At 46.0% G+C, this 25,158-nt stretch overlaps 1 protein-coding gene across 2 annotated transcripts in view; it reads left to right on the forward strand.

Annotated features, from left to right (window-relative positions):
* The window catches only part of Syn3 (synapsin III), a 375,944-nt gene that overhangs the window by 10,115 nt on the left and 340,671 nt on the right, over positions 1 to 25,158 (forward strand). For both annotated transcript variants that reach the window (XM_013024869.1, XM_013024868.1), the window contains exon 2: positions 7,060 to 7,117. In XM_013024869.1, coding sequence (XP_012880323.1) covers positions 7,060 to 7,117 — 58 coding nt within the window. The remainder of the gene's footprint in view (positions 1 to 7,059; positions 7,118 to 25,158) is intronic.

The following is a 25,158-nucleotide window of genomic DNA, read 5'->3' on the forward strand; positions in this document are numbered from 1 at the left end:
AGTCCACAGGGGAGGAGAGAACGTAAAGGAGGGTCCCACCCGTAGCTTTTCACGTTCTCATCTCTGACCCTGAACTTAGTGACTTTGAATGGCCCAGCCTGGCTCTTCTCGGAAGAGTTCAGCTGCTTCGATTGTGAGTCCTGTCTCTTCCCCCGACTTCTGTCTCAGGCACTCTGACTGACCTTCTTTCGAAGGAGTCCTCAGAGCCCTGGGTCTTCTTGAGCAATAGTAACTCTGGAGCCAGAGTTACTCCAGGCTCCATGCCGCCTGAGTTACAGCCTGGCCCGGGGGGAAGACAGAGGCAGGTCTCTGGGCAGATGCCAGCCTCATTACAGAATGTCTCTCTCCCCAGGGCCTGTGGAAGCCTGCCTCTGACATGTTCCTGGCAGGAGAGAGGCATCCGTGAGGGCAGGAGAAGGGATGGAGCTTCCTGTCTCCTCTCCTGACCTCCTACCCTGGCTTTGCAGAATGGAGAGGGCTGTGGGTTTCCTGGAGATTTGCCGTGAGCTCGGTGCCTCTGCAGAATGGGCTTAGCTAAATGAGAGTTTGCCTGAGCAGCTTGCTCACAGGACACAAGCCATTCCGCTAGTGGAGGAGCAGATGGAAGCGAAAGAGCACAGGTGCAGAGAAATACTTCCCTGCGATGAGGAAAATCAGCTCGGAGACAGATGGCGTCTGCCACTTGTTTTCAACTGAAGAGAGATGACTGGGAATGGCGGGGGGGGGGACTGCACTGGGTGTGAGGGCTCATGATCTCTGGGGGCTATTTTGTTCCGTGCAATTTCAAGGGCCTAGTGGAAATCTGAGCACATACTAGAGGAAGGGCAGATGGAAGGGTGGATGGATGGATGGATGGATGGATGGATAGATGATGGATGAGTAGATGGGTGGATAGATGAGTGGATGGATGAGTAGATGGATGGGTGGATGAATGGATGAGTAGATGGGTGGATAGATGAGTGGATGGATGAATAGATGGATGAGTGGATGGATGAGTGGATGATGGATAGGTGGGTGGAAGAATATGTGTGCATCCATATGTTTGGGTGATGGATAGGTGGATATGTGAATGGATGCTGGGTGGGAGGATGGATGAAAGTATAGATGATGTATTGATGGATAGATATGTTGATGTATGTATAGGAGAATAGATGGATGCATGCGTAGATGTGTGAGAGGAAGAATGAATAAACAGAAATGGATGGACACATAATGTCCTCAGCCTTCTTGCCCTTCTGACCTTGACCAGTCCCCTGCCTTTCTACATCCAATGCACATCATTCTCAGAGTCCTCTTATCATTCCCCTTAGACCATCACAAACCCTTTTTCCGAATGATCAGGCATTAGTTACTTGGATTACACCTTTCAGTGTCTCACCTCTCTGGCGGGCATTTCTCCAGGTTGGGCAAACACTTGCTGAAGGGAATGGTTTTTCCTTTTGGAGCATGTGAAATCGATGACTTCTTGAAGTCTCTAGAAACAAAGGTGACAATGTTGTGTCTTCAGACAGGAAGGCACAAAGACAGGGACATGATATTTTAGCCAGTTTTCTGCAGTCAGGAGCTGTGGATGCTGATGACTCTATTTACCCTCCAAGTCTGAGAGAGCTGCTGGTATGCAAGAAAAACACCGATGACAAAGTCAGGGCGGGCTAGGCACAAGCCGATGCTGCCATCGTTCTTCTCTTGGAGAGAGATGATCTGTCATTTCTCCAGGCACAATATGGCTGACCCCAGGCCTTCTCCCCTCCTGGTGAAGGTCAGGGGGGAGACAGATGACCACATGTCAGCGGCATCAGACCCGTGCATCCTTGTGCAGACCCTACAATAAGGAATCTGGGACTCAGGAGATGGATGTTGGCTTGAGGCACACTAGGAAATTCATAAAAGAGGTGGAGGTGAGCTGGGTCTCTCTGGAAGAGCAGCTAACCCGCCTACTTCTTCCGCTGAGAAGGTGACCTCCACCCCGCATAGAATCTTCCTGGCCCCTCCGTCCTGAAGAGAGCATGGCCAAGGCTCTGCTGCCTTGATTGCATGTACAGGATGGATTTTATTTTTTGAGGCTGGCTGGGGCAAAGGTGGTCCTGTTGGTGTTCATTCTCTTTCTTCTGCTCCTGCTGTAGCTGCTAAAGAACCCGGTACCCACGCCTCATAAATCTCTCTCACACATCACATCCCACCACCCCAAACCTAGGGATTTCCCACTCCAGGCCGTCCCAGTTTATAATATTCTCCTTCCTGGTGCCTCTCTGATGTGGCAGTAAAATATGAGGCCACCCACAGAGATAGAAGCCTGGAAGGATCCACAGCTCCCCACCCCCTTTGCAAGACTAGAGTTGACAGACTGGCCAAGGTGTTCGGAGGTTGGGGGGCCTGGGGGGGGGTCTCCTTAAGAGAATGGACATATTAGGGCACAAAGAGGAGGCAGCTGATGTAAGACCAAGCCTGTGGGCACAGCAGAGGCCATCTGTTTTCCCTGAGGTCAAACAGCCAGTCAATTACTGAGGCGGCAACCCCAGCCCCCAAGGCATCTAGAATTCCACACCACCCTTCCCTTACGCTCTGCCAGACAGAGCTGTTCAGAGGCAGCTCCAGCTCCAGCCTGAATGAACCCCCTCCCTCCCACCCCCACCACACCAGGCGAGGAGGCAGCAGTCTGTGTGGCCCATCAGGAGACAGACTTCTGACTCACAGCCAGGCAGGGGGGATGCAGACCGCCTGACCCTCACCTCAGCCTGCCAGGCCTTGCAGCAAACATTCCAGAGATGGGCAAAACCCCGCATTTCTGCTGGAAGGTGAGGCCTCATCAAGACCAGCAGTGCTTGAGCGGTATTAGTGTAATGCAGGGCGCCCTGAGCTACAGATTAGGTTCAAGTTCAAGATTGCTGGTCATTGTGCAGGCCGGACACCAAGCAATGATTTCCCCCCAGCCCCGTACTGTAATAGGTGTCAATTTGTAAGCGTATTACAACAGTCTACCAGCAGATGGCAGTACAGGGAGTCCTATGGCTGCGGAAGACAGACATCCTTATGAATGTCAATGGAGCCAGGCAATGGACAGACTCATCAAGCATGGTCAGTGTGCCCTGACTGGGTACTGGACATGAAGAGTTCACAGGTTAGATGTTTGTGGGCAAGGGGACAGAGGATGAATGTGTAATCACGCGGTAGAGAGGGGTTATAATGGCTGTAAGCGTAATGTGCTATGGAAGCTGCGGAAAGACATTGCACCCAGCCAGCCACACCACACTGCCCAGGCAGACAAAGCGGGTGCCACCCATGAGTTTGTTGGAACGTTGGAAAGAGGGTTGGGTAAAGAAGAGATGTAAACATCCTACACAGAGAGGATGGCGCATGCAAAGGCTTGGCCGTATAACCTCAAAGGGGTCACAGGAGGTTGGGTAGGTCCGTGAAATGGAAGAAAGCCAGTGATGGATGGTGTGTGTGTGTGTGTGTGTGTGGTCATCTGTGGGCAGCTGACCGGGTGGGGAGGGCCAGTGTGAACATCTGAAGGGAGGAGGAGACCACTAGAGGTTGTGAGGCTTTGTGTGGGGACTTCTCGTGTAGAACGTAGAGTGGAATCCTTACCCCCTTGTCCCTTAGAGGTCATGTGAAGGTCGAGGAGCAACGTGGAGAGGCTGGCCGGCCTTCTGTGCAGTATGACATGTTTACCATGTGATAAACATGCATCATCACACCTATGGGCACATCAGAAGCCAGGGATCCCATAATTCTGCTGGTGAGCATCCAAGAAGAGGAGGTTTCAGTCAGCACGCCCTCAATAGTGAGCTCATCTCTCACCCGTGGATCCAGTTTCAGGACCTCGGCTGCAGACACTGGAGTGTATTGTGTGCTAAGAACTATTCTAAGAGCTGTGTGTCACCTGCTGCAGTCTCCACAGCAACCCCATGTGGTGGCGCCGGTTGTCACCCCCATTTTCCAGGTGTGGAAACAGAGGCAGGCGGAGGGTAAGAGACCTACGGGAGGTCACACCGCAAGCGAGCAGAAGAGCTGGGATGGTGCCAGCCACTCTGCTGCCTTGCAGAAGAGAGAGCCAAGTGAATTTCTCACCAGAGCCTTCCCCTGGCTATGCTGTATCACCCCTGGACAAAGGGGGAAACTGAGTCCTGGGGTGGGGGTGGAAGCTGAGTGCCTTGTCTTAGAACACAGTAGGTAAGTGAGCGGTAGAACTAAGATTTCCCTGTCCCCCAGCCATGTTTGTTTGTTTTCTGGCATGCCTGTGGTTATCGTGGAGTTGCCATTCGCAGGCTACAGGCCCAAGCTAGCACCTGGAATGCCTGCTCTGCAGTTCGCTCTAGCTCTTGCTAACTATCCTCTCACCACAGGCAGAGCAGTTAGTGCCAAGGGATGCATCTCCTAGGACTCTTGAAATCATACTCTAGACTATGATTCAGGTCCCTGCCCCAAAGGACCTTGATCCAATTCCAGAGTCTCTGTGGGCCAGCTTGTTGGTCCATCCCCCAAGAGATGTCTGTGGGTGGGAGGAATACACGAAGCTGGTTTGTCTGCAGACCTGCACAAGAATCTGCAATGGTACCGGACAGAGAGGAAGGTAGATGGAAAATTAGTGAGGATCATGGACTGGGGAGAGGACCCCAGGCTTCCATATTCTCATAGAACTCTAAGAATTCTATGCTTAGATGGGTGTCGTGGTGGGTGCCTGTAATCTTGGCTATACAGGAGAAAGAGGAGGATTACAGTGTGAGGGTGGCCTCAGGTAGCAGCATGAGGCCCAATCCAAAAAGTAAACTAAGGGAAAAAGATCTGGGGCATAGCTTGAGTGGTAGAGTTCTTGTCTAGCAAGCGCGGCGCTGTGTTCAAACACCCCCAAAAAGAATGTCTAAATTCTGAGTTTGTATGAAGTTGTTTTCATCAAGACAAGAAGAAAAACCTGTCTCACCCCACACAAGGCCCCCGAAATCTAGAATTTGCCAACACTATTATTGAGAGCTTGTGATCAAATTCACAACATGTGTGAATTATTTCCCTCTGTGTGCATGTGTGTGTGTGTGTGAATATGTGTGCACATATTTTCTTGAAGAACTTTGCAACCAAAATCTTGCTTTCTAGTCACATCAACAGTTTCTGTCCAATGAGAACCCCGCCTCATTGACATCTTGGCCAGTTAGTACTGTGAGAAAAAAGTGGCGTTACTACTGGAGATGCCAGTCAGGGGTCCCGACAAGCTTGGGAAGAGGAGAGGTGCACTGCATTGGCTGAGAATCGATGAGGCCTCCGGAAACCGACCGAGAGGGTTTGTAGAGAGGAATCTTTCACAAATGGAGGCTGGAAAAAGAGCTGTCCACACCCGTGTTCCAAAGGAAAGAATCAAAGAAGCCCAGAAGGTTCTTTTAAAAAGGGAGATATGTATGTATGTATATATATACACATATATGGGTATATAAATGTTATTAAGATATAGTACAGAGGGGTTACCATTTCATAAGTCAGGTAATGGGTACAATTCTGTTTGGACAATGTCACTCCTTCCTTTGCTTTATCCGATGAAGAAGGTTCTGGAGGGAATGCTTCCAAATGGTTCACTAGGACTCACACCAAACTGATGGGAAAGTCCGGTGTACATTCATTTTCATGTGCCATATGTGGAAAATGGGGAGAATGAGCCTGGGAGAGAAAAGAGCCATCTCTTCCCTCAAGAAGGCTCAGGGAAACACTTAGCATAGTACCTGGTTTAAACAAGTGCCCCAAAACTATTGACTTCATTATGCCATTGATCAAAAAAGACCAAATAGAAATTTCTGTTACTTTTTTTTTGCTGGTCATGGGGCTGAACTCTGGGCCTGGGTGCTGTCCCTCAGCTCTCAAGGCTAGCGCTCTACCACATGAGCCACAGCGCCACTTCCGGCTTATGTGCTGCTGAGGAATCGAACCCAGAGCCTCATGCATGCAAGGCAAGCACTCTACCACTGAGCCACCTTCCCAGCCCCAATTTCTGTTACTTTTGATTTTGGAAGGACATCTATATCCATAAGCACTCTTTCACTGCTGTGCGTGTGTGTTTTAGGACTGAGGGGAAACATCCACAGACTCAGAACTAACAAGCCTGGAATCAGATCTGAAGCAAAGTACTTAGTGTTCATGAGTTTAGGAGATTCCTCATGTATGTTCCTCAGGTGGAAATAAAAACACCTGCTTCCAGATAAAAAGGGCTGAAGGTTAAACTCTGGGCTTCACCTATCATACCACTTATTCATTCCACAAATATTGGCCTTCTACTAGGTGTTGAGCACTCTGATGGGTGTTGAGAATAGAATGACAATGAGACAAGGCTGTTCTGATCGTTTAGTGAGACACAGGCTTAAACACAATTACTAATAATTGTTCACTATAATTGTGATAGATTGTGTGGAAGAAAGTATATGAAAGATAAGCCACATCAAGGGAGAAACTGTGGGTCAGGGCTATGGTGCTCATAAGGAAAATGAACAGTCTGCCACAAGAATACTGGCTGTGTTTCTGCCTAGAGTCATGGATCATGAGGACGCCACTGGTTGGTAAAAGGGCAGATTGAGGCAGGGATATGGAAGAAAGGGATGGAAGGGTGGGTGGAAGTGTGAATGGATGGATGGATGCATGGATGGATGATGGGGAGCCCGGGGGAGATCTCAACTAAGAAATGTTGACAGTTGACAGCTGCTTCATTGGACAAATACTGAAATGGATAAGTGGATAGATCAATAATAATTCCTTGATGGATTACATAATGCAATGAAATAATAGTGTGTTGTTACTTATTCATGGTCTCATTTAATCTTTGAAATAGCCCTTCTTATGTGGAGCACACTTGGGCATAGCTTTCTTTCACTGCGTATACAACTGAGGCATGGGAACGTCAATGGCTTGAGAGACTAGAACTCGTGTCCTCGATGTGCCCCTTACCCCCTCTCCCTTCCACCACATGATGTCTCTAAGAGACGGCACAGGTGCCATGTCCTCTTGGGCTGAGGCCTTTGGTAGAAAGGGGCAAAGAATAGAACTGTCTGCAACCTTCCTCAGTAGATTTTCCTTTCCTTGCAGGTCGAAATATTTCCACGGGAAGAAGGTGAATGGAGAGATTGAGATTCGAGTGGAACAGGTAGGTGTGTGGAGCCATGCCCCGGGCACAGCCACCCTGCCGTGTGCTAAGCTGGGTCTGTTCCCAAGATCAAACGTAGTCCTTATTCTTTGTGGCCCTCATGAGCTAATTCCCTGGGAAAATCCCGGCTTATACCTGAGAGGTCTAGGATTAGTTGGTCCAGTGCCTTTCAAACTTTTGTGCTAGCGGTGATCTTTTCTCCTTCCTCTCCGTCAGCAAAAAAGGAGCTCATTCTATGAAACAGAGGCATGTAGATGTGAAGGGCTCCCATGGAAATGCGTGTGGGGACCCCAAAAGTCCCAACAGTTTGCTTCATCCTGTTCCTCATTGTCCCCAAGGCCTCTCCTTGGGACCACTTTGGCCAGAAGGTTGTTTGGGAATCCTGGCTTTCTTGCTTTTTAGTCATTGAATGGGTGGCTTTGTCTCTTTGTGATCCAATATTCTTGTGACAGTGTCACTGGGATTAAATTATTTAGAATCTCAAAAGAGATCGGAATTAAGAACATTAGTTGGCATGATTAGCACTATTTTCAATGCCCAGATCCCTCATTTTTTTGTGTTGGTCATGGAGCTTGAACTCAGAGCCTGAGTGCTGTCTCTGAGCTTTTTTGCTCAGGGCTAGCTACCACTTTGAGCCATAGCTCCTCTTCTGGTTTTCTGGTGATTAATTGAAGATAAGATTCTTACCTGGGCTGGCTTTGAACCACAATCCTCAGATCTCAGCCTTCTGAGTAGTTAGGATTATAGACATGAGCTACCAATTCCTGGCTTCAGATCCCTCCTCTTATGTGAAAAGAAACACATACATGCTGTAAGGCTCCATAGGAAGTTAGCAGCAGAATCAGGACCATGGGATGTAGTCTCTGATCTCAATGAGAGTTCCTTCCATTTATCATTTGAGAGTCCCTTCTAGAAGCACTATGCCGGGCCTTAAAGAGCGCATAATAGCCAGGGCTCTGGAGCCAGACTTCAAATTGGAATCCCAATGCCACTGCTGAACAATGCTCAAGCCCCCTCCAGCATTTTCTCTGTGTGCTTGGAGATACAGTCACATCAAAGTGTATCCTTAAGGTTATTGAGTTAAATGAGTTAGTACATGAAAATGTCTAGAAAAGGTAGGGTGCCAGTGGCTCACTCCTGTAATCCTAGCTACTCAGGAGGCTGAGATCTGAGGATTGCAGTTTGAAGCCAAACCTGGCAAGAAAAGTCTGGGAAACTTTTAACTCCAATTAATCACCAAAAAGTTGGAAGTAGAGCTGTGGCTTAAGTGGTAGAGTTCCAGCCTTGAGTAAAAAAAAAAAACAAGCTAAAGGACAGTACACATACCCTGAGTTCAAATCCCAGAAGTAGCATGTGTGTGCGCACACATGTACACACACACACACACACACACACAGTCTAGAAAAGTGCTGACAAATACCATTTACTCAATACATATTTCCTGTTCTTTTTTCTTCTTATTCTTTTTCTCCTTGCTCTCTTCCTCCTCCTCTTTCTCCTTCCTCTCCACCTTCTGCTTGTTATTGTTCTTTTCCATTGTCACCCTCGTCTTCTTCAGAGGCAAACAGTAATTAAGGTAGACAAGATCCCTACTGTAAAATTAATTGGGAGACACGCAATGAAAACAAACAGAAGGTGGAGGCACTCTGCTCTTTGAAGTCTGTGTGTCAGAGGAACACAGGACTTCTGAGCATCACATTGATTGCATTGGCTTCATATGAAAACACCTCCAGTTGGAATTTCAATCTGATCCTGTGGCTTTCAAGTTAATCCAGTGTCTACTGGTTTTCCTTCCATGGCCAAAATAAAAAGCCAGGTTATTTTTGTTCATTTTATAAATATTTGTCAAGTGTCTACTATGCTAGCTAGCTCATGTAGGAGCTGAGGATGGGGAGTCGGGAGCCTAGTTCCCGAACAGCTTGTGGTCTAGGAAGGGAAGTGAGCTAAGTAAGTCTTAGCCGATCATGAAGGTCAGAAACGAAACGTGTTACGGACAGCAGAGCCCAGGACAAGCTGAGGGAGTCTGAAGTAGCTTTGAGGAGAATTAAAACATTTTTTCATTGTTATTATAAAGGTGATGTACGGAGGGATTTCAGTTACATAAGTCAGGTCATGAGTTCATTTCTTTCTTTCTTTTTTTCTTTTGGTCGGCCATGAGGCTTGAACTCAGGGCCTGGACATTGTCCCTGAGCTCTTTTTGCTCAAGGCTAGTACTGAATCACTTTGAGCCACAACTGCACTTCTGGTTTTTTTCTGTGATTAATTGGAGATAAGAGTCTCATGGGGACTTTTCTGCCTGGGCTGGCTTTGAACCACGATCCTCAGATCTCAGCTTCCTGAGTAGCTAGGATTACAGGTGTAAGCCACAGACGCCCAGCATAAGTCCATTTCTTTTTGGACAATGTCACCCTTTCCCTCACTCTCTCCCAGTTTTTTTTTCCTCCCACTCCTCCCTCCCACATGTTGTATCGTTCATTTTCAACATAGTATTCCATGATACTGCATTTGTCCACCCTTTGCCCCTCCATTTTTGTGTCCCCCTAACCCTCCCAAAGACAAATAAAGGAAAAAAACAAAACAAAAAGGAAAGACAACAAAAAACAGCAGCAAAGGGGAAAAAAACCTCTTTTTCATTTCTTGGCATTCATTGAGATAAATATTATTTGGTATGATCAGATACACATAGGCCTTTTGCCTTTCTGTGCAGAGCGAGAGACCTCTCTGATGGTTTGGAGGTTGGATGGGATTTCAATACATACAGATGGTGCTAAAGAGTTCCTGAATGGACACCAGGTGAACCAAGGAAGGAGACCATAGATACAGTGTGAAGGGCAGGGAGTCTGGTTACTGGGCCCCCAAATAGTTCACCTCATCCTGCTTCTGCATCTGACCTGTTCCTCCTCCCCATTCCCTCTTTCAGTAAAGAGTACTACCGTGTACTTTCCACCTGATCAGATTCCCAGATGCCTTTCTCTCCATCCACTACCTGCTAGGTCCTGCTGACTCCACATCCCATAATGTCCTAGTCTGTCCACTTCTTTCCACTCCATTACCAAAGGTCAGCCATGGCTGTGGGCCATTACTGAATCAATAGCCTCAGGATTCCATTCTTCCCCCATCTCCATCTTATTCTTCAAATCAAAGCTAAAGTGATCTTTCTTTTAAAAAATGCAAAGGAGAGCCTTGACAGTGTTAGTTTTGGAATCCCCTTTTCAAAGACACTTTCTCCTAGGTTTATTAAAAAATCAGATAACTTGGTTGCACTTATTCATAGCACCCCAACTTTTCCTTCCCTAGCCCTTCTCTGAGATTTTTACCTATAGACGTGGGGCAGGATTGTTTTTGTAAGGGGAAGGGCCGTGGCTATTTAGATCGTACTCTGTGAAGTAGCATGGAGCCTGGCATTCAGTAAGTGGAAGTGGAGGAAATAGTTGCAGAGTGAATAACCGATCGATTCCACAGATTCTGGGCTGCTTTGTCAGTTTCCAAGGGTGATAAATCATGGCTCCAGGACCTGTGTTTTTTATAAACTGTGTGGTGAATGCTCAGTGCCAACCCGGCTGCCCAGCCTCATCCCCTTGATGGTGAACCAACTCACACACATGCTTCCATTTCCCCTTTTTTTATCTTAGTGCTGCCTTGGACTCAACTTGTAGAAGCAAAACATTTGAGCCAGAACACACAAGGGAGTGACCACAGGATGCAAATCCGTTGGAGGCAGGGGCCCTCGGGGACATGGAGCCAGCCTAAAAAGGCTACAATCATTCTAGAAAACACTGGCTAATTTATTTATTCTGATATCTGGCCATGCCTTGCCAGAGCAGACGAAAGGTAAATTAACCTGGAAACCAATCAGTAGGTCGTTTGGCCATGTCTCCCCGGGAGGCCTACCTCCTCAGAGCCATCTGGGAATCTGAGTAGCTTGTGTTTGCTGATGTGCATCCATGGGGTGGGTCACAGAAGCAGTACCCCCTCCCCACCAGGAACCTCACAGGTGTCCTTCAGCACTTAGAGAAAGGCTTAGGACTGAAGCCACTGTTTAGTCTGAACTGACCTCAGATTTTTGAGAGCCTGCCTCTCATCTAAGGGCCAAATTAACTAGATAATTGCACTGTCTGGGTTTTGCTGGACAGAGCAAAAGAGTTAGTTGTCGTTGGCCTAGAGGAAGCCTCCACCCTTTCTCTCTGCTCTCTTCCCCTTGGGCCCCCTCTCCCACCCAACTCCAAAACTGCTTGCTTGGCTTTCACGAAGCCAAAAATCCGGAGCCCCGGGGAGACCAGAGAGGGGCTGCATCACTTCGTATTCAGTTACCCAGAATGCCTGCTGGCTCTGCGGGTCCTCACCATAGTGTCCTAGCTGGTCTGGAGAGGGTCGGGTCAGGGTGGTTGGCACATCAAGCTTGCCTGTGTTTGTATTTGAGGCCAAGGGTCATCTTTTCCATAGGAACGGCCCCTCCTCCATGGGACTAAGAAATGAGGGTGGCGAATGGATTAATATTAAGTACATTTGCTGTCTGAGGGGTTAGAGGACTAAAACTTGGTAGAATGGAGTCAGGGATTTTGTAAAAAGAGGAAAACTTCCCAGCCCTGGTGGCTCTTGAACATCATCTGAGCTACTCAGGATACTGAGATCTTGTGGTTTGAAGAGAACCCAGGCAAGAGAGTCCATGAGACTCTCTATCTCCAATGAACCACTCAAAAAAATAATAAATAAAGCCAGAAGTGGAGCTGTGGCTCAAATGGTAGAGTACCAACCTTGATTGAAAAGCTCAGGAACAGCATCCAAACCCTGAGTTCAAGCCCCAGGACTAGATCTAAATAAATAAGTAAATAAAAAGGAACAAGACTGAAATGACTACACTCAGACTTTGTTCAGTGTTAGAGTCAGAGGGACCACACTGCCTTGCCCAGACAGATGGAGAGGAAGGTAAAAGGAGGAAGCTGCTCAAGCCACAGATTTACGGAGGAGTGCCCGGGGCTCCCTCGGAGTCACTGGCTTCCTGTGATACTGGAGTAAGGCAGATGCTTAGGGGACCCGGTGAAAGCTATTAGGCTTTTCTTCATCTACCCTTTGTATATGCACTCAACATAAATGTCTTCTTGAAACAGAGGTGGGATTTTTTTTTCCACCTATAGTGTTTGAAGTATTTCAGAATCTGTACGGGTTAAATGATCTCTTATCCAAAATGCTGGTGACTGGAAGCATTTTAGATTTTTATAATTTTTCAAATTGGGAAATACTTGCATGTTTATGATGAGATCTCTTGGGAGCCAGGCACCTGTGGTTCAAGCTTGTAATACTAGCTACTCAGGAGGCTGAGATCCAAAGGAATCCAGGTTCAAAAACAGTCTAAGCAGATAAGTCCATGAGACTCTTGTCTCCATAATAACCAGCAAAAAAGCAGGGCTGGAGACATGGTATAAATGGTGAAGCACCAACCAAGCAAGCAAGCTGAACAAGCATGAGGCTCTGAGTTCAAATCTTAGTAACTCAAAAAAACCCCAAAAAACACCACATATATTAAAATTATAACAAGATACCTTAGAATGTGTCCCAATTCTAAATATGAAATTCACTTATTTCATATATACATAGACCTTATATACATAGACCAAATGTAACTTTATATGATATTGATAGTGTGCCTATCTTTTTTTGTCCCAGGGGTCCTGGGAATTGAATTCAAGGCCTGGGCACTGTCCCTGAGCTTCAAGGCTAGTGCTCTATCACTTGAGCTATACCTCCACTTAAAGCTTTTTTGGTGATTATTTGGAGATAAGAGTCTGATGGCCTTTCCTGCCTGGGCTGGCTTTGAACCACAATCCTCAGATCTCAGCCCCCTGAGTAGGATTACAGGTGTGAGCCACCGACTCCCAGCTTAGTATACTTCTCTTTTGACTGCAGTTATTCACATGAGTTCAGGTGTAGAATTTTCTACAGTGGCAGCATGTTATACTCAAAAGTTTTTAGATTTTCAAGCATTTGTGTTTCATATTTTCATCTTAGAGGTACTTAACCTGTTGTTGTGTTTTTCGTACACAACAATTCAACCAATAATTCTTTCTGGGACAATCTTTCTTAAAGGAGACTTTAGCTCTAGAAATTGACATAAAGACCTGTGGGTATTTCAAGAAACAGATATGTGTAGAAGATAAATAAATGGAGGTTGAAAGTTAAGTCCATTAGATACATTAGTAAGGACTTGAACATCACTCTGAAGTAGGAAATGTGTACCTGATAGAACTACATAACACCTTGAAAGAGATACATCTAACAGCTTGGCTTTGTTCTATCACTTGTTAACAGAACTTACCAAATTTATTTCTTGGAGACTTGAAGCTGAATGGGGAAAGAGATATGGTTACATTTGATAGGATGCAGTTGAATGGGAATAGAATATAAAGTCCATTCAAGAATTCAACTGCAAAGGAACAAGATTAGAGACATCTCAATTAGGAAAATCACCCAGAGAAAACAAGCAATAAACAAACCCCAAACCTGTAAGATTTGAACTGAGTACAGCTTATTGTTTGGGGGAGAAAATACTCCATGAAGGTTAAAGCTGTGACTCTAGAGTAAGAGAGACTGGGGATGGTGTCTCACCTCCCCTAGGTTTTAGCTGTGTGGCTCTTCCACTATATAACATCACCAGGGATCAATAATTTCTATTTCCCAGAGCTATTGTATAGATTGCATGAGTTAATGTATTGTGCTGTAGCCTAGCTTCTGGCCACACATGCAGGCACTCAGAAGCTGTAATTATGGCTTTACTCCTCCAAACCTGATGCCATTTAGCCTTCATTATCGAAAATGCAGCATTTTGAATGTGATACTTGATGCTCTGTGCCCTCTCCTGCCTCTGCCATTCACACAGGATTCTAGTTGTAGTCATTGCAGTAGTGCCATGTTGTCACAATGCCTTGTGACCAGTGACTGTAATAAGAAGAGAGTAACTGCTGAGAAGGAGGGTCAGATCAAGGAATTGGAAAGGAAGAGAGATCCTAGTCCGCTCTTTATATGCATCTACCACTTGAACACATGGCTGCTGATATAATAGCTTCCATGTGTTATGTCCTTTCTGGGTAAAGCGGAAGGCTTTCTGTTGTTGAGGAAGGCACTGCTCTCAGCTTCATATTACAAAAACACATTATAAAAAAGGATAAGTGTTTTGCTCCAAGTTGCCCAACTAAAAAGGGGACCGGAGTCTGTTTTGGAGGACCAGCTAGCTAGACTTTAGAGCCCTCCTCTTACCCACCTCATTTTTCAAGACCAACAACCAAACTTAATACTAGATAAAATGCTTTCCATACATAAACTTATTTTGGCCTCACAGTAGCAGTTTTAGATGGTACTTTGACTTTCTTTCCATTTGGAAGAGGGAGACATTGGGGCTCATGAATGTTAAACAACCAGCAGAACCGAGTAACAGAGGAGGAATTCAAACCTAGGCATTTGTACTGAACCAGCAGCCTGTGTGATTCCATGATTAGAGTTCAGGCTAATGGTACACTTCTATAGGACAATGGCATTTAACTTTGTAAGAGCCCAAACTGTGGAGCCATGTGGGCCATGCCTAGCGGAGACATCTCCTGTGATAGAAATGCTCTCTGGAGAAACTGACCTGCTAGCACAGGGAAGGTTGCACAGGAAATTTATGCATCTAAAATTTTTAAAGCCTCCATGAATGATCCTTGTGTTTATTTGTAGGAATAAAAGCAACACACTACAGTAGGTAAAAATTTCAAAAATAGGTGGGTACTGGTGGCTCACGCCTGTAATCCTAGCTACTCAGGAGGCTGAGATCTGAGGATCATGGTTAAAAGCCAGCCCAGGCAGGAAAGTCTGTGAGACTCTTATCTCCAATAAACCACTAGAAAACCAGAAGTGGCGCTGTGGCTCAAGCGGTAGAGCACTCATGTTGTGCTGAAGAGCTGAGGGATAGCGCCCAAGCCCAGAGTTCAAGGCCCACCACCGACAAAAAAAAAAATTCCATTGTGTATGTATACCCCGTGTCCTTGATCCATTTGTCATTGAGGGGCATCTGGGATGATTCCATACTTTGGCTATGGTGAATAGTGATGCAGTGGACATGGTTGTGCTGGTGGCTTTACTGTATATACACAATGGAATGTTACTCATCCATTAGAAAGAATATTATTGTGCCATTTGTAAAGGAATGGAAAGACCTGGGAAAATTACGTTATGTGAGAGGTAAGTCAGGCCCAGAAAGACAAAGGCTGCATGTTTTCCCTCATCTTGGGAAGCTAGAATTAGCTTATAAACTATCAAGTAAATACCTTAGGTGGTACGTGGATGCCAGTGTATTCACTGACATACGGTAGACTCAAGGGAGAGCTCAAATAGTGTAATTCCTTAGAATAGCAAAGTCAAAGTTCAACAAAATGAACACCAGGAAAAGGTGCTTCAAAAGGGTGGGGTCATGGGGAAAGGGGCAGATGAATGAAGAGGAGAAAAGGAAGAATACAATAAAAAATTCAATGCATATCCTACAAGATTAAGAGAAGTATAGGGAAGGAGTGGGAACCTTTACAGGGGTAACACTGATCAAGATGCATTGCATTCATAAACTGCTTTGTTAAATGGCAACCCCTTTGTACAACTACGGAAAGGGGATAAAAGAGTTTTATTTTTTAAAGAAATATTTGAAGTACAAAGTAGTATCTGGTGGGAATCTATCTGCCACTTTGCTCTACCATTCCAGTTTTATTCTGTGTAATGAACCATTATTAGTCATTCCTTGTGAACTTTCTAGAATGTTTTCAAATGCAATGTACAAAGACACATATACACTCTTTATAAATGATAGCTGGTCAGAAGCACTTGCCTTTCTAGGTATTACAGAGGGGGGATTTAATACAAAGGCCTGATCGTAGGACCCAGGGCCGCAGAGGTGCCCCATTCACATGTCACTGCCATCCTTGTTTCTGTATAGCCCTGATCCTGGTGCGGTGGGAATCACTCCCACCCACTAGAACTGTTAGAGCTGGTGGCAAAGGTTTTCTGGCTTCCACTAGAAGCAGGACAGTTGCTGCTTTCTCCCTCACTTTGATTCCTGCATGAATACCTCCACTTGCAAGAACTGAATAGGAACTGTGGAGCAAAAGAATCTCGAACATCTGGGGCCCGAGTTTTCAGCTTCCACGGTACGAGAGAGACCTGGAGGGACAATGTCCAGCCCAGGCCACTCCTTTAGTCACTCTAGCGACATACATCCTTCTTCTTATCCACATTCAACTCATTTTTTTTCACTGTATATATCTCAAGAGTGTATTGCATGAGAGGAAACACATACTCCTGCCTCATTCTTGTTAACAATTGCCTCTGCTTCTGTCATATGGCTAGGCTATAATTTTCCCTCTATTCCATTTCAGCTATTTGCCAGTATATCTGTAGGATTCATTCCTACAAAATGAACAACTTCCAAATTGAACAACTCCTTCCCAAAGCAGGATATACCTTGAAGCATGAAGGACTTTCCCCCTCCCCACATACAACTTACTGGAATTACTTCTAGAAGTCTGTCTCCTAGACATAAGTGCCTCGGGTGAAAGGAAACTGCCTGCCCCAAGTCACAGCTCTTTACTTGGGGCTGTTCCATTCAATGATATTAAAATCGGACTCATATCCCCAAATTGGAGACAACCCCGAAGAGCCATCCCAGCCTCAGTGCTCCTTGTGGTGTTGGCGGAACGGGCCCTGCTTCTCAGCCCTGCTTCCTTTCCCTTCCCTCCCAGGGATGGTAATTCCCAGAGTACTTCTCCCCCCAGGCCAACATCCATCAGAGTCTGCATCCCAGAAAACCCAACCTGTGACAGTAGTACATTTATAATTTTGATAGATATTCTAAAGTTGCCCCTCATGGAGATCATAAAGATGATCTATAAGATGCTTCCAGGCTGGATTTCTCTACACGATGCATGGGTTCTGGAGTCCATCCTGTGTGGAATGCTCTCTTGGTTCCAGGCCAGACATGGATGCTGAACTCTGAAGTACTCCATCATCTGATCTTCCTGTTTGACCTCCTTGTGTTTGAAATTCACCAGATTGTGGTATTTCTGTAAAGGGCTGAGTCTGACCACTCTGCTCCAGGAAGCCTTGTTTGGTTAACACAATCCTGAAAGATTTATTTGTTTGGCTTGGCTTACTCTGACCTCAGACATTCTGTTTTGTATTATTTTTAAAAGTGTGCAGGTCTCCATGGGAGCTTTATTTTTTTTCTCTTATTTTCAAATCTAAGAACCAGCTGGGGGAATGAAAAACAAAAAAAACACACATACACCAAAAAGCAGGTGTGATCATAGGATGTGTTGGTTGAACTGTCTCACCAGAGGAGCAAGTGTTCCTCTACTCAGCCACAGCATTGATGATTGGCCTTCTGGATCTACCTTTAGGACCACCATGTTATGGAGGACTATAGAAAATGAGGAAAGGACGGTAATAGGGATAGTAAGAAGCTTTTTTTTGAGCGTTTACGGCATGGTAAATGCTTCATAAGTACTTTATGAGTTAGTGACGTCCTTAATTCACTGTGTTCTGCTTGCTGCTGAGGAAACCTAGGGTCAGAGAATTTCAATGAATTCCGCTGGCCTGCCCTCACAGCTAGTAAGAATACAGTGAAGCTGGGATTTGAACCTGGGTCTGTATTAACCAACGTAGATCTTAACACAATCAGATCTCTCAGAATATATATGGGTGTTGAATTTGTCTTTGTCTTCATCTTCCTCCTCCTCATCATCATCTTTAGTCGTACAAAAGAGTTTCAACTTGATATATCAATTTATGAGTACATAAATTGATCAATGACATCCCTTTCATTGTTTTCCCTTCAACCCCATCCATCCTCTCAAGTTACACAGTAACTTCACACATGTACACTGAATATTATGACTATTTTTGCCCATCCTACCTCTCACCATTCATCCACTGTCACTCCCTTTGAGCTCCCCTACTCCTGAATTTGTCTTCATATAGCTTTTTTTCCTTCTCCCCTCTTGGCTTGGGCTTCAGATCCCAGAGTCTTTTCCAGTCTCAAGTCTGCTCTTTCGATCTGTTGGATAAATTACCAATTCATATGTAATATTCTCTTAAAAAAATACTCCTCTTTTTCAGACTAACACTAATGGCTTTTACTGGATAGTTGCTGGATAGTTCTGTGAACATTTTTGCCTATTCTGTTTCCCTCCAAAAGTTACACTTGCTATTCTCTTTCAGTTTTTTTTTTTAACTTTTCCAATAGTATAATCGCCCAGACTCTAGAGTCAGATCACCTTGGTGGAATTCCAGCTTAGCCATTTCCTCAAAGCTTTTCAAGAAGTAATATAACTTCTACATACATCAGTGTCCTCGTGTGTCAAGTAATAACTACATAGAGAGTTGAGAGATTGAAATGAGCTGTCATATGCAAAGCAACTAAAGCCATCATAGCATAAAGTGCTATTCTTACCATCATCTTCCTTTCCTTGGATATATGGTTTGAGTAGTTTCTAGACAATTCACTCAGAAATGGACATGATAAGACCATGCACTAAAGAAATTTGCAGTGCAGTAGGGAGGCAAAGGTTGGAGGATCAGGGTTTGAATCTAGCCTGGGCAGAAAGAAGTTTGCAAGATTCCATATTAAGCAGTGGCCGGGCACAGTGATACATGCCTATTATCCCAGTTCCAGAGGAGAAGTACGGTTGCATGGTACGGTATCATACCTGTCATGGGAAACATAAATAGAAGGATTGCATACTCAGCTGGCCTAGGCAAGACTCGTATCTCAAAAATAACCAATGCAAAAAGGGGCTCAAGCGGTAGAGTGCCTACCTAGCAAGTGCAAAGCTAGAATGGGAAGTAATCCTAGGAAGCAGTCTGGTCAGGGTGAGCTTTTTGTGTAAGGAAGGCAACTAGAAATTGTCTCCCAGACAGGCAGTGGCGGACCATATCTGTCGGGCATTTAACCCTCAGAGTGATATAACTGTGTGATCATGTAGAACGCACATGGGAACAGTGCATTTGGAAAGCGAACCATGCTGGAAGGGTGGCATAAGATGAGAGGCAGAGATACGCAGCTCTGGTTTTGGCAGAGAGATACGTGATCCTTGATTAGTAGGTTTGGGCAGGAAGTTCAAGGAAAGGACTTCGCCACTGCTCGGTGAAGACACATGAACTCAAGGATCTGCCATTTTAACTTGGGCCACCCCCATGCCTGTGATTTGGATTTGAGAAGAGAAGAGGTGGAAAGCAGACCCATCATACCATGTGCTTGAACTGGCAGCCATTCAAAGCAAGCCACTGCCAACAGCATCCCAGCCTCCACCTTGGCTGGTCAGGGCACTTGCCCCAACCTGTTCCTTATTCTCTGCATTCCAGTGTGCTCCCCTTCGACCTGATCCCTGGCCTCGTGATTCCTCCTCCTCCTCCTGGTCCCACTCCTCCCAACTTCTGCCTCTCCTTCCCCCAGTGCTGTTGCCCTGCTCTTCAGCGGTTTGCGTGGCCACTCTACGCCTTCTGCCAACCCTGCTGCTATCTCCACCATTTGGGTTCTGGCCCACTCCCTGAGGAGAGGAGCTCCCACTGGGCTCCCTAAATCCTGCCAGCAGCCCCAGCTGGGTTGTGCTCACCCACTGGGTTTGAGCCTTTGCATGTCAGGAGGAATCAGCGGTTATTAATTAACCCGGGGTGGAACCCATTATGAAACATCTCAGGATCCTGGACTGAACCAAAGGGACTTCTAAGTGCACAGCAGGGGAAAATGCCCTTTAATTGACTTGGATGACTTCACTGCAAAACTCTGTCTGGCTGCTATGCTAAACTGGAAACTAATCTATTAGATTGTCTAAGGAATCTTCTAGCCCACCCTGAGAACAGTCTCCTGAGGAGGGAGTGGGGCTGACACACAAACAGGACATATGCATGGAAATGGCTTCCCTCGGAGCATTCCCTGTCTGGCCACATCGAGTCCCTCGGGAAAGAGAGGAACAGCCAGTATCTGAGAATGAGTTTGAATGTCCTACATCAACTATCTTTAACATCCCATAGTTCCTAAAGGAGCTTGCCCCTTCCTTCATTCCTTCTTCCTCTGTCTCTCTCTCTCTTTCTGTGTCTTTCTGTCTGTCTGCCTCTCACACACACTGCTGGGGCTTAAGCTCAGAAACTGAGGGTCTGAACTAGGCTTTGTCCCTTAGCTTTTTTGTCCAAGGCTGATGCTCTACCACTCGAACCACATCTCTACTTCTGGCTCTCGGGTGATTCATTGAAGAGGAAAGTCTCATGGACTTTCCTGCTAGGCTGGCTTTGAACCAAAACCCTCAGATCTTATCTTCCTGAGTAGCTAGGACTACAGGCTTGAGCCATCAGTGCCCATGGAAGCTTTTCTAAAGCACTACTTACTTTGGAATAGAGCTTGACCTTCACTGGTTTACCCTGAGTTTCTTTGTTTCAGAGACTTTAGAGGATGGCATTAGTAGTTCCACAGATGTTGTTGTATAGATGACAAATGTACAGCCCGGGGATAATAGCCAATGTCTGGTTCCATGTTCAATCCACACCAGGGACCCACTGAGCACTTCTCAGGGGTTGGTTCATTCAATCATTATCACCCCACCCCCCATGATGAGTAGGCACTGTAAATCCCCCCACCCCCCAGAAGAGGAAGCTAGGGGAGCTTACCTAAGACCACACAGCTTAGGAGAGGCCTAGCTGAATTGTCAACCTAACTAGCCAGCCTGTTCTATCCTAACCCTAACCCTGGCCTACCTAGAAATGAGACCGAAATTCCAGGGAAAACTTGGTGTGACAGTCTCGATCTTGATGGACAATTCGATTGAATTGAGTGGCTAGATTAGTAAAGCATACCTCTTAGTAAGCATCAGGATATTTCCAGAAGTGATTAGGTCATGAGGAATCTGACCTAGTGCTTTAATCCATTGATGGATTCACAATTTGAATAGACTGCCAGGAGGTGGTAGAACTGTGAAAGGTAGGATCTAGTTCAAGGAAATAGGTCAGGGGTGGTGTGTGCATGGGGGAGGGGAGGGATTGTTCTTGGGGCTGTCTCTTATCCATGCTCCTTCCTGTTACTGCTGTACTATCTGTCTGCCGTGAGGTAGACTGCCATGATCCTGCTGCTATGATGGAGTGAAACATCTGAAGCCGTGAGCAAAATAAACCTCTTTTTCCTTTGAAGTTGCTTGTGTCAGGGCTCCTGTTACAGAGCTGAACCCAGAGCTTGATGGCTGCTCATGCCTAAATGGCCAACTTGTCATTGGGTCTAATCAGTGGGGCTCAAGCTTCTCAAACATGGCCCTGTGCAAGTTCTTTCTTTCTTTCTTCATCTTCTCCCAGAGCTTACCTTAGCCTCTACTCCTCCCCAAACACTGGCCTCTCCTCACCACCGCATAGCTTGACATAGGTAAGACTCTCCAGCAAATCTTTTTCCCAGATTTGCCATGAATTCATTAAGGTTTGGCCTCAGGCATTCTTTCAGGGTTGCTTCCTTCCCCTTCTGAGCAGGCAGGGCAAGGCAATATGCCTCCTGTCTGTGTTCTCCCAGAACCCTGGGCATATGTCTAACGCAATGTTTACCAGACTCCCTTGAACTTACTGATTTTACTGCCTGCCACTCCCTGTGTGTGTTGGGTTCATTGGGAACTGAGGAAGGATCTTAGTCCTACAAAAATTCATTGAATGCTATCACGTGCTAGGTGCTACTACAGCAAAGATGATTAAAGACATATCTAAACTCTGTGGGATGGTGCTTACATTCTGACGGGAAGGCCAATCCCCCCACCCCCTCACTACTCACACACATGCACACACACACACTGTAATTACAAACATTGTAAAGAGCTACAATAGTAAAGTATCCAATGTGATAGTAGGGTAGAGTTGGAAGTTGACACTGATTCAGGCAAATGACTGGGGCTCTAAATACCCAGATGCGTAATCTGTGCTCAAGAAGTAATTTCTCCAACTAACCTGAAGTAGAGGAAAGAAGAGAAAGTGCTTAGGAAAGATTGGATCTGCTAGAAGAAGGATGGAGACCCTCCCCAAAGTGTCCTTTTCCCTGGGAAAGAATACAGATATAAAAGCACTTGTTCACCAGGACAACACAGGGAAAGCAATGACAGACTGCAGCGCAGTGAAGCCGTGCTTTCCAGACACCAGCTAAGCAGTTCATCTCTGTAAGTTGATTCTATATAACTTTCCTACAAGGTAAAAACCGAGGGACTTAGTGATGTTAAGTTACTGAGACTTGGAGATGTTGTGTCCTGTCCCAGGCCACACAGCTAGTCGGTGTCCAGGTGGAGATGTGGAGATTACTCACTACTGCCTTCCCCTCTCCAGCTCTTCTGTGTAACTGGGACTGCTTAAGGTGCACCTTCTTGTGCCAGACCATGCTGCTGGTTACAGTAGAACCTACCCTCTGGCCCCATTTCCTCCTGCCAAGGCTGACACTGGGAGTTCTAAAGGGAAGAACCTAGAAATAAGAAAATAGCACTGAACAGGAAGTGAGCTGGGTCCCGTGGCGAGGATTCAGTAGGATTGCCTTGTTGAATGGTTCTCCTGCATCACTGTACTTTATGCTTCAGCCCTCCCAAGGCCTACGTCTCATTGTTGTCCAGATGAGGAGCTGAGGTGTGGAGAGGGAAAATAAGTCATGTCTGAACTAGAACTGTGATCGTAAGCTATGTGGCTCCACTGTCCGCAGTTCTCCCCTGGTTCACCTGCTGCCCTGTTTCTTCTGGCCTGACAGACTTTTTCTTGATTTTCTTTTCTGGTTTATTGGAACTTTCCTTTCCTCCCTGGGCAACAACCTGAGATTCCTCTCCTGAGCTATGGTGGGGTTGTCAGCCTGTCTGAGGTGGAGTTGCACCAGGGAGCCCTCGCCCATCCACCTCAGGGCTTGTATTCTGTCCAGCCAGCCCTGCCCCTCCAGGGCTGCCAGGAAAAGCAAAGGGAGGAGAGGGGCTGAACTTCCCCTTGCCGGGCTAGGCACATGCCAGGACCCCCCAGCTTTGTACTCACTGGGTAGAACTGGATTGTGATTACCCATCATCCTTTGCTTATTCTTAGACAATTGCTTTGGCCTCTCTCCGGCTGCCTCTGCTCTCCATGGTCCAGGCTCCTCAATGTCTGTGGGCTGAAAGCCAGCATCTTCAGGAAGCACCAAGGGCTTTCTTAACCTGGCAAGACTAGCTTCCCCACCCCGTCTTGAAGGTCCCCATGGGTATCTTTAAAGAAGCGAAATAATTAACTTACATGGTCTCTTGCTTATGGTGTCTTTCCCACAAGGTCTGCTTCTCAGTATCCAAAGCTGTCATTTCTGTATGATGAATAGCAATACATTCGAATCTGATGATAGTTCATTCATCCACCAATCCCGCCAGCCAGCCATGAACTTACCTGTTTATTCACTTCTCTAGAACTACCTCAGCACCTTCAGTTGTATGGTTCACAATCCAGAACTAAATTTGCTTTCCCTTAAAATCCTTCAGAAATTTTAGCACTTCGCAATAAAAAATGATAAAAATAACAGTGAGACATATTAAGAAAAGACACATAAATATATATATGCTTAATAGTATACTCATATTATCATATGTCATATATATGTATATGTATGTAATTGTGTGTGAATATGTGTGTGTGAGAGGGAAAGCCAGAGAGAGAAGGAGAAAGAGAGAGAAAGAGAAAGGGAAAGAGAAATGGAAAGGGAAAAGGAGGGGGTATATGGGACAGTCCACCAAGAGTTTACTATATATAACATAATTTTTTTTGTGCTGGTCCTGGGGCTTGAACTCAGGCCTGGGTGCTGTCCTTGAGCTTTTTTTTTTGCTCAAGGATAGTTCTCTAGCATTCGATTCATAGCTCTACTTCTGGGTTTTGGGGATTTTGTGGTTAATTGGAGATAAGAGACTTGTAGACATGGCTGCCCAGGCTGGCTTTGAACAATGATCCTCAGATCTCAGCCTCCTGAGTAGCGAGGGTTACAGATGTGATCCACCGGCACTCAGCTATGACATCATTTTATTCTCATCATGACCAGTGAAGTATCTGTTGCTGCTACAGGTTAAATAAACAAAACAAAGACTAAGGCTTATAGAGGCTCCGCAATGCAGCTCTTGGTGGCAGAGGCAGGATTTGAACTCCTGACTAGCTCCCAAGCAGTCCAACACTCTCACCTCCCGACTCTCACCCCTAATTCACCCCTCATCGATGGGATGGCTCATCTGCTGTGCCCGTCATGTCTGAGTCTGGCTTCCTTTCATCCTCTCCTGAGCTTCTGTCTTCGTGAATTTAAGGGGACTGCAGTTACGATTCTGACAATCACCAGGCTCCTTCTCCATCATTTTTCTTTATCACTACTGTTTAGTATTTGGTTTGTGTGAAGGGAATTTCTAGTTGCTTCAGCAGAGAGGAGATGAGTGTTGAGGCAGTTTGGTGTGATACATGGGGCTGTGCCTAGGATGAGATGGTAAGGACTGGGTCTTCTTTGCCTCTTTTTATCTATAGGACTTAGGGCCATGTTCTGGGCATCTGTTCCCTCGTTTGCCAAGGTGAGATGGATGGTTTGGAATCTGGCCAGAGCTGGGTCTGTTTTGTTGCAATCTGATGGAGTGCTATATCTAGGCTGACTTATTTGTAAAAGCCAGCAAATACACGATGTGTGCACCACGCCCCACAAGCCCCGGCCATGCCAGACACCCCTGCTCAGGGAGGGCACACTCAACTTTTCCACCGAGCTGACAGGCAGCAAGCACTTCCTCCTTTCTTCATTCAACAACTGGGACTGGCAGCAAGGTGAACCCAGTGGCTGGCCCGGAAGGAACTTGCATCTCTCATATACTGTGCCCTTGGTCCAAGCCTGCTCACAAAGGCTGAGGAGTTGTGGATAAAGTGGTCAGATCTTAGATCCATGGTGAGAATGAAACACAGCTCCACCAACAATAAATGCTGAAGTCTGGTGTCTCTAAAGTAGAATTGTCTATTAAAATAACTGCTCTCCAGAGAGAGAGAGAGAGATTGGAGTAGGG

The sequence above is a fragment of the Dipodomys ordii genome, unplaced genomic scaffold (assembly GCF_000151885.1).
Source record: "Dipodomys ordii isolate 6190 unplaced genomic scaffold, Dord_2.0 Scaffold79, whole genome shotgun sequence".
In the NCBI taxonomy this organism is placed as follows: domain Eukaryota; kingdom Metazoa; phylum Chordata; class Mammalia; order Rodentia; family Heteromyidae; genus Dipodomys; species Dipodomys ordii.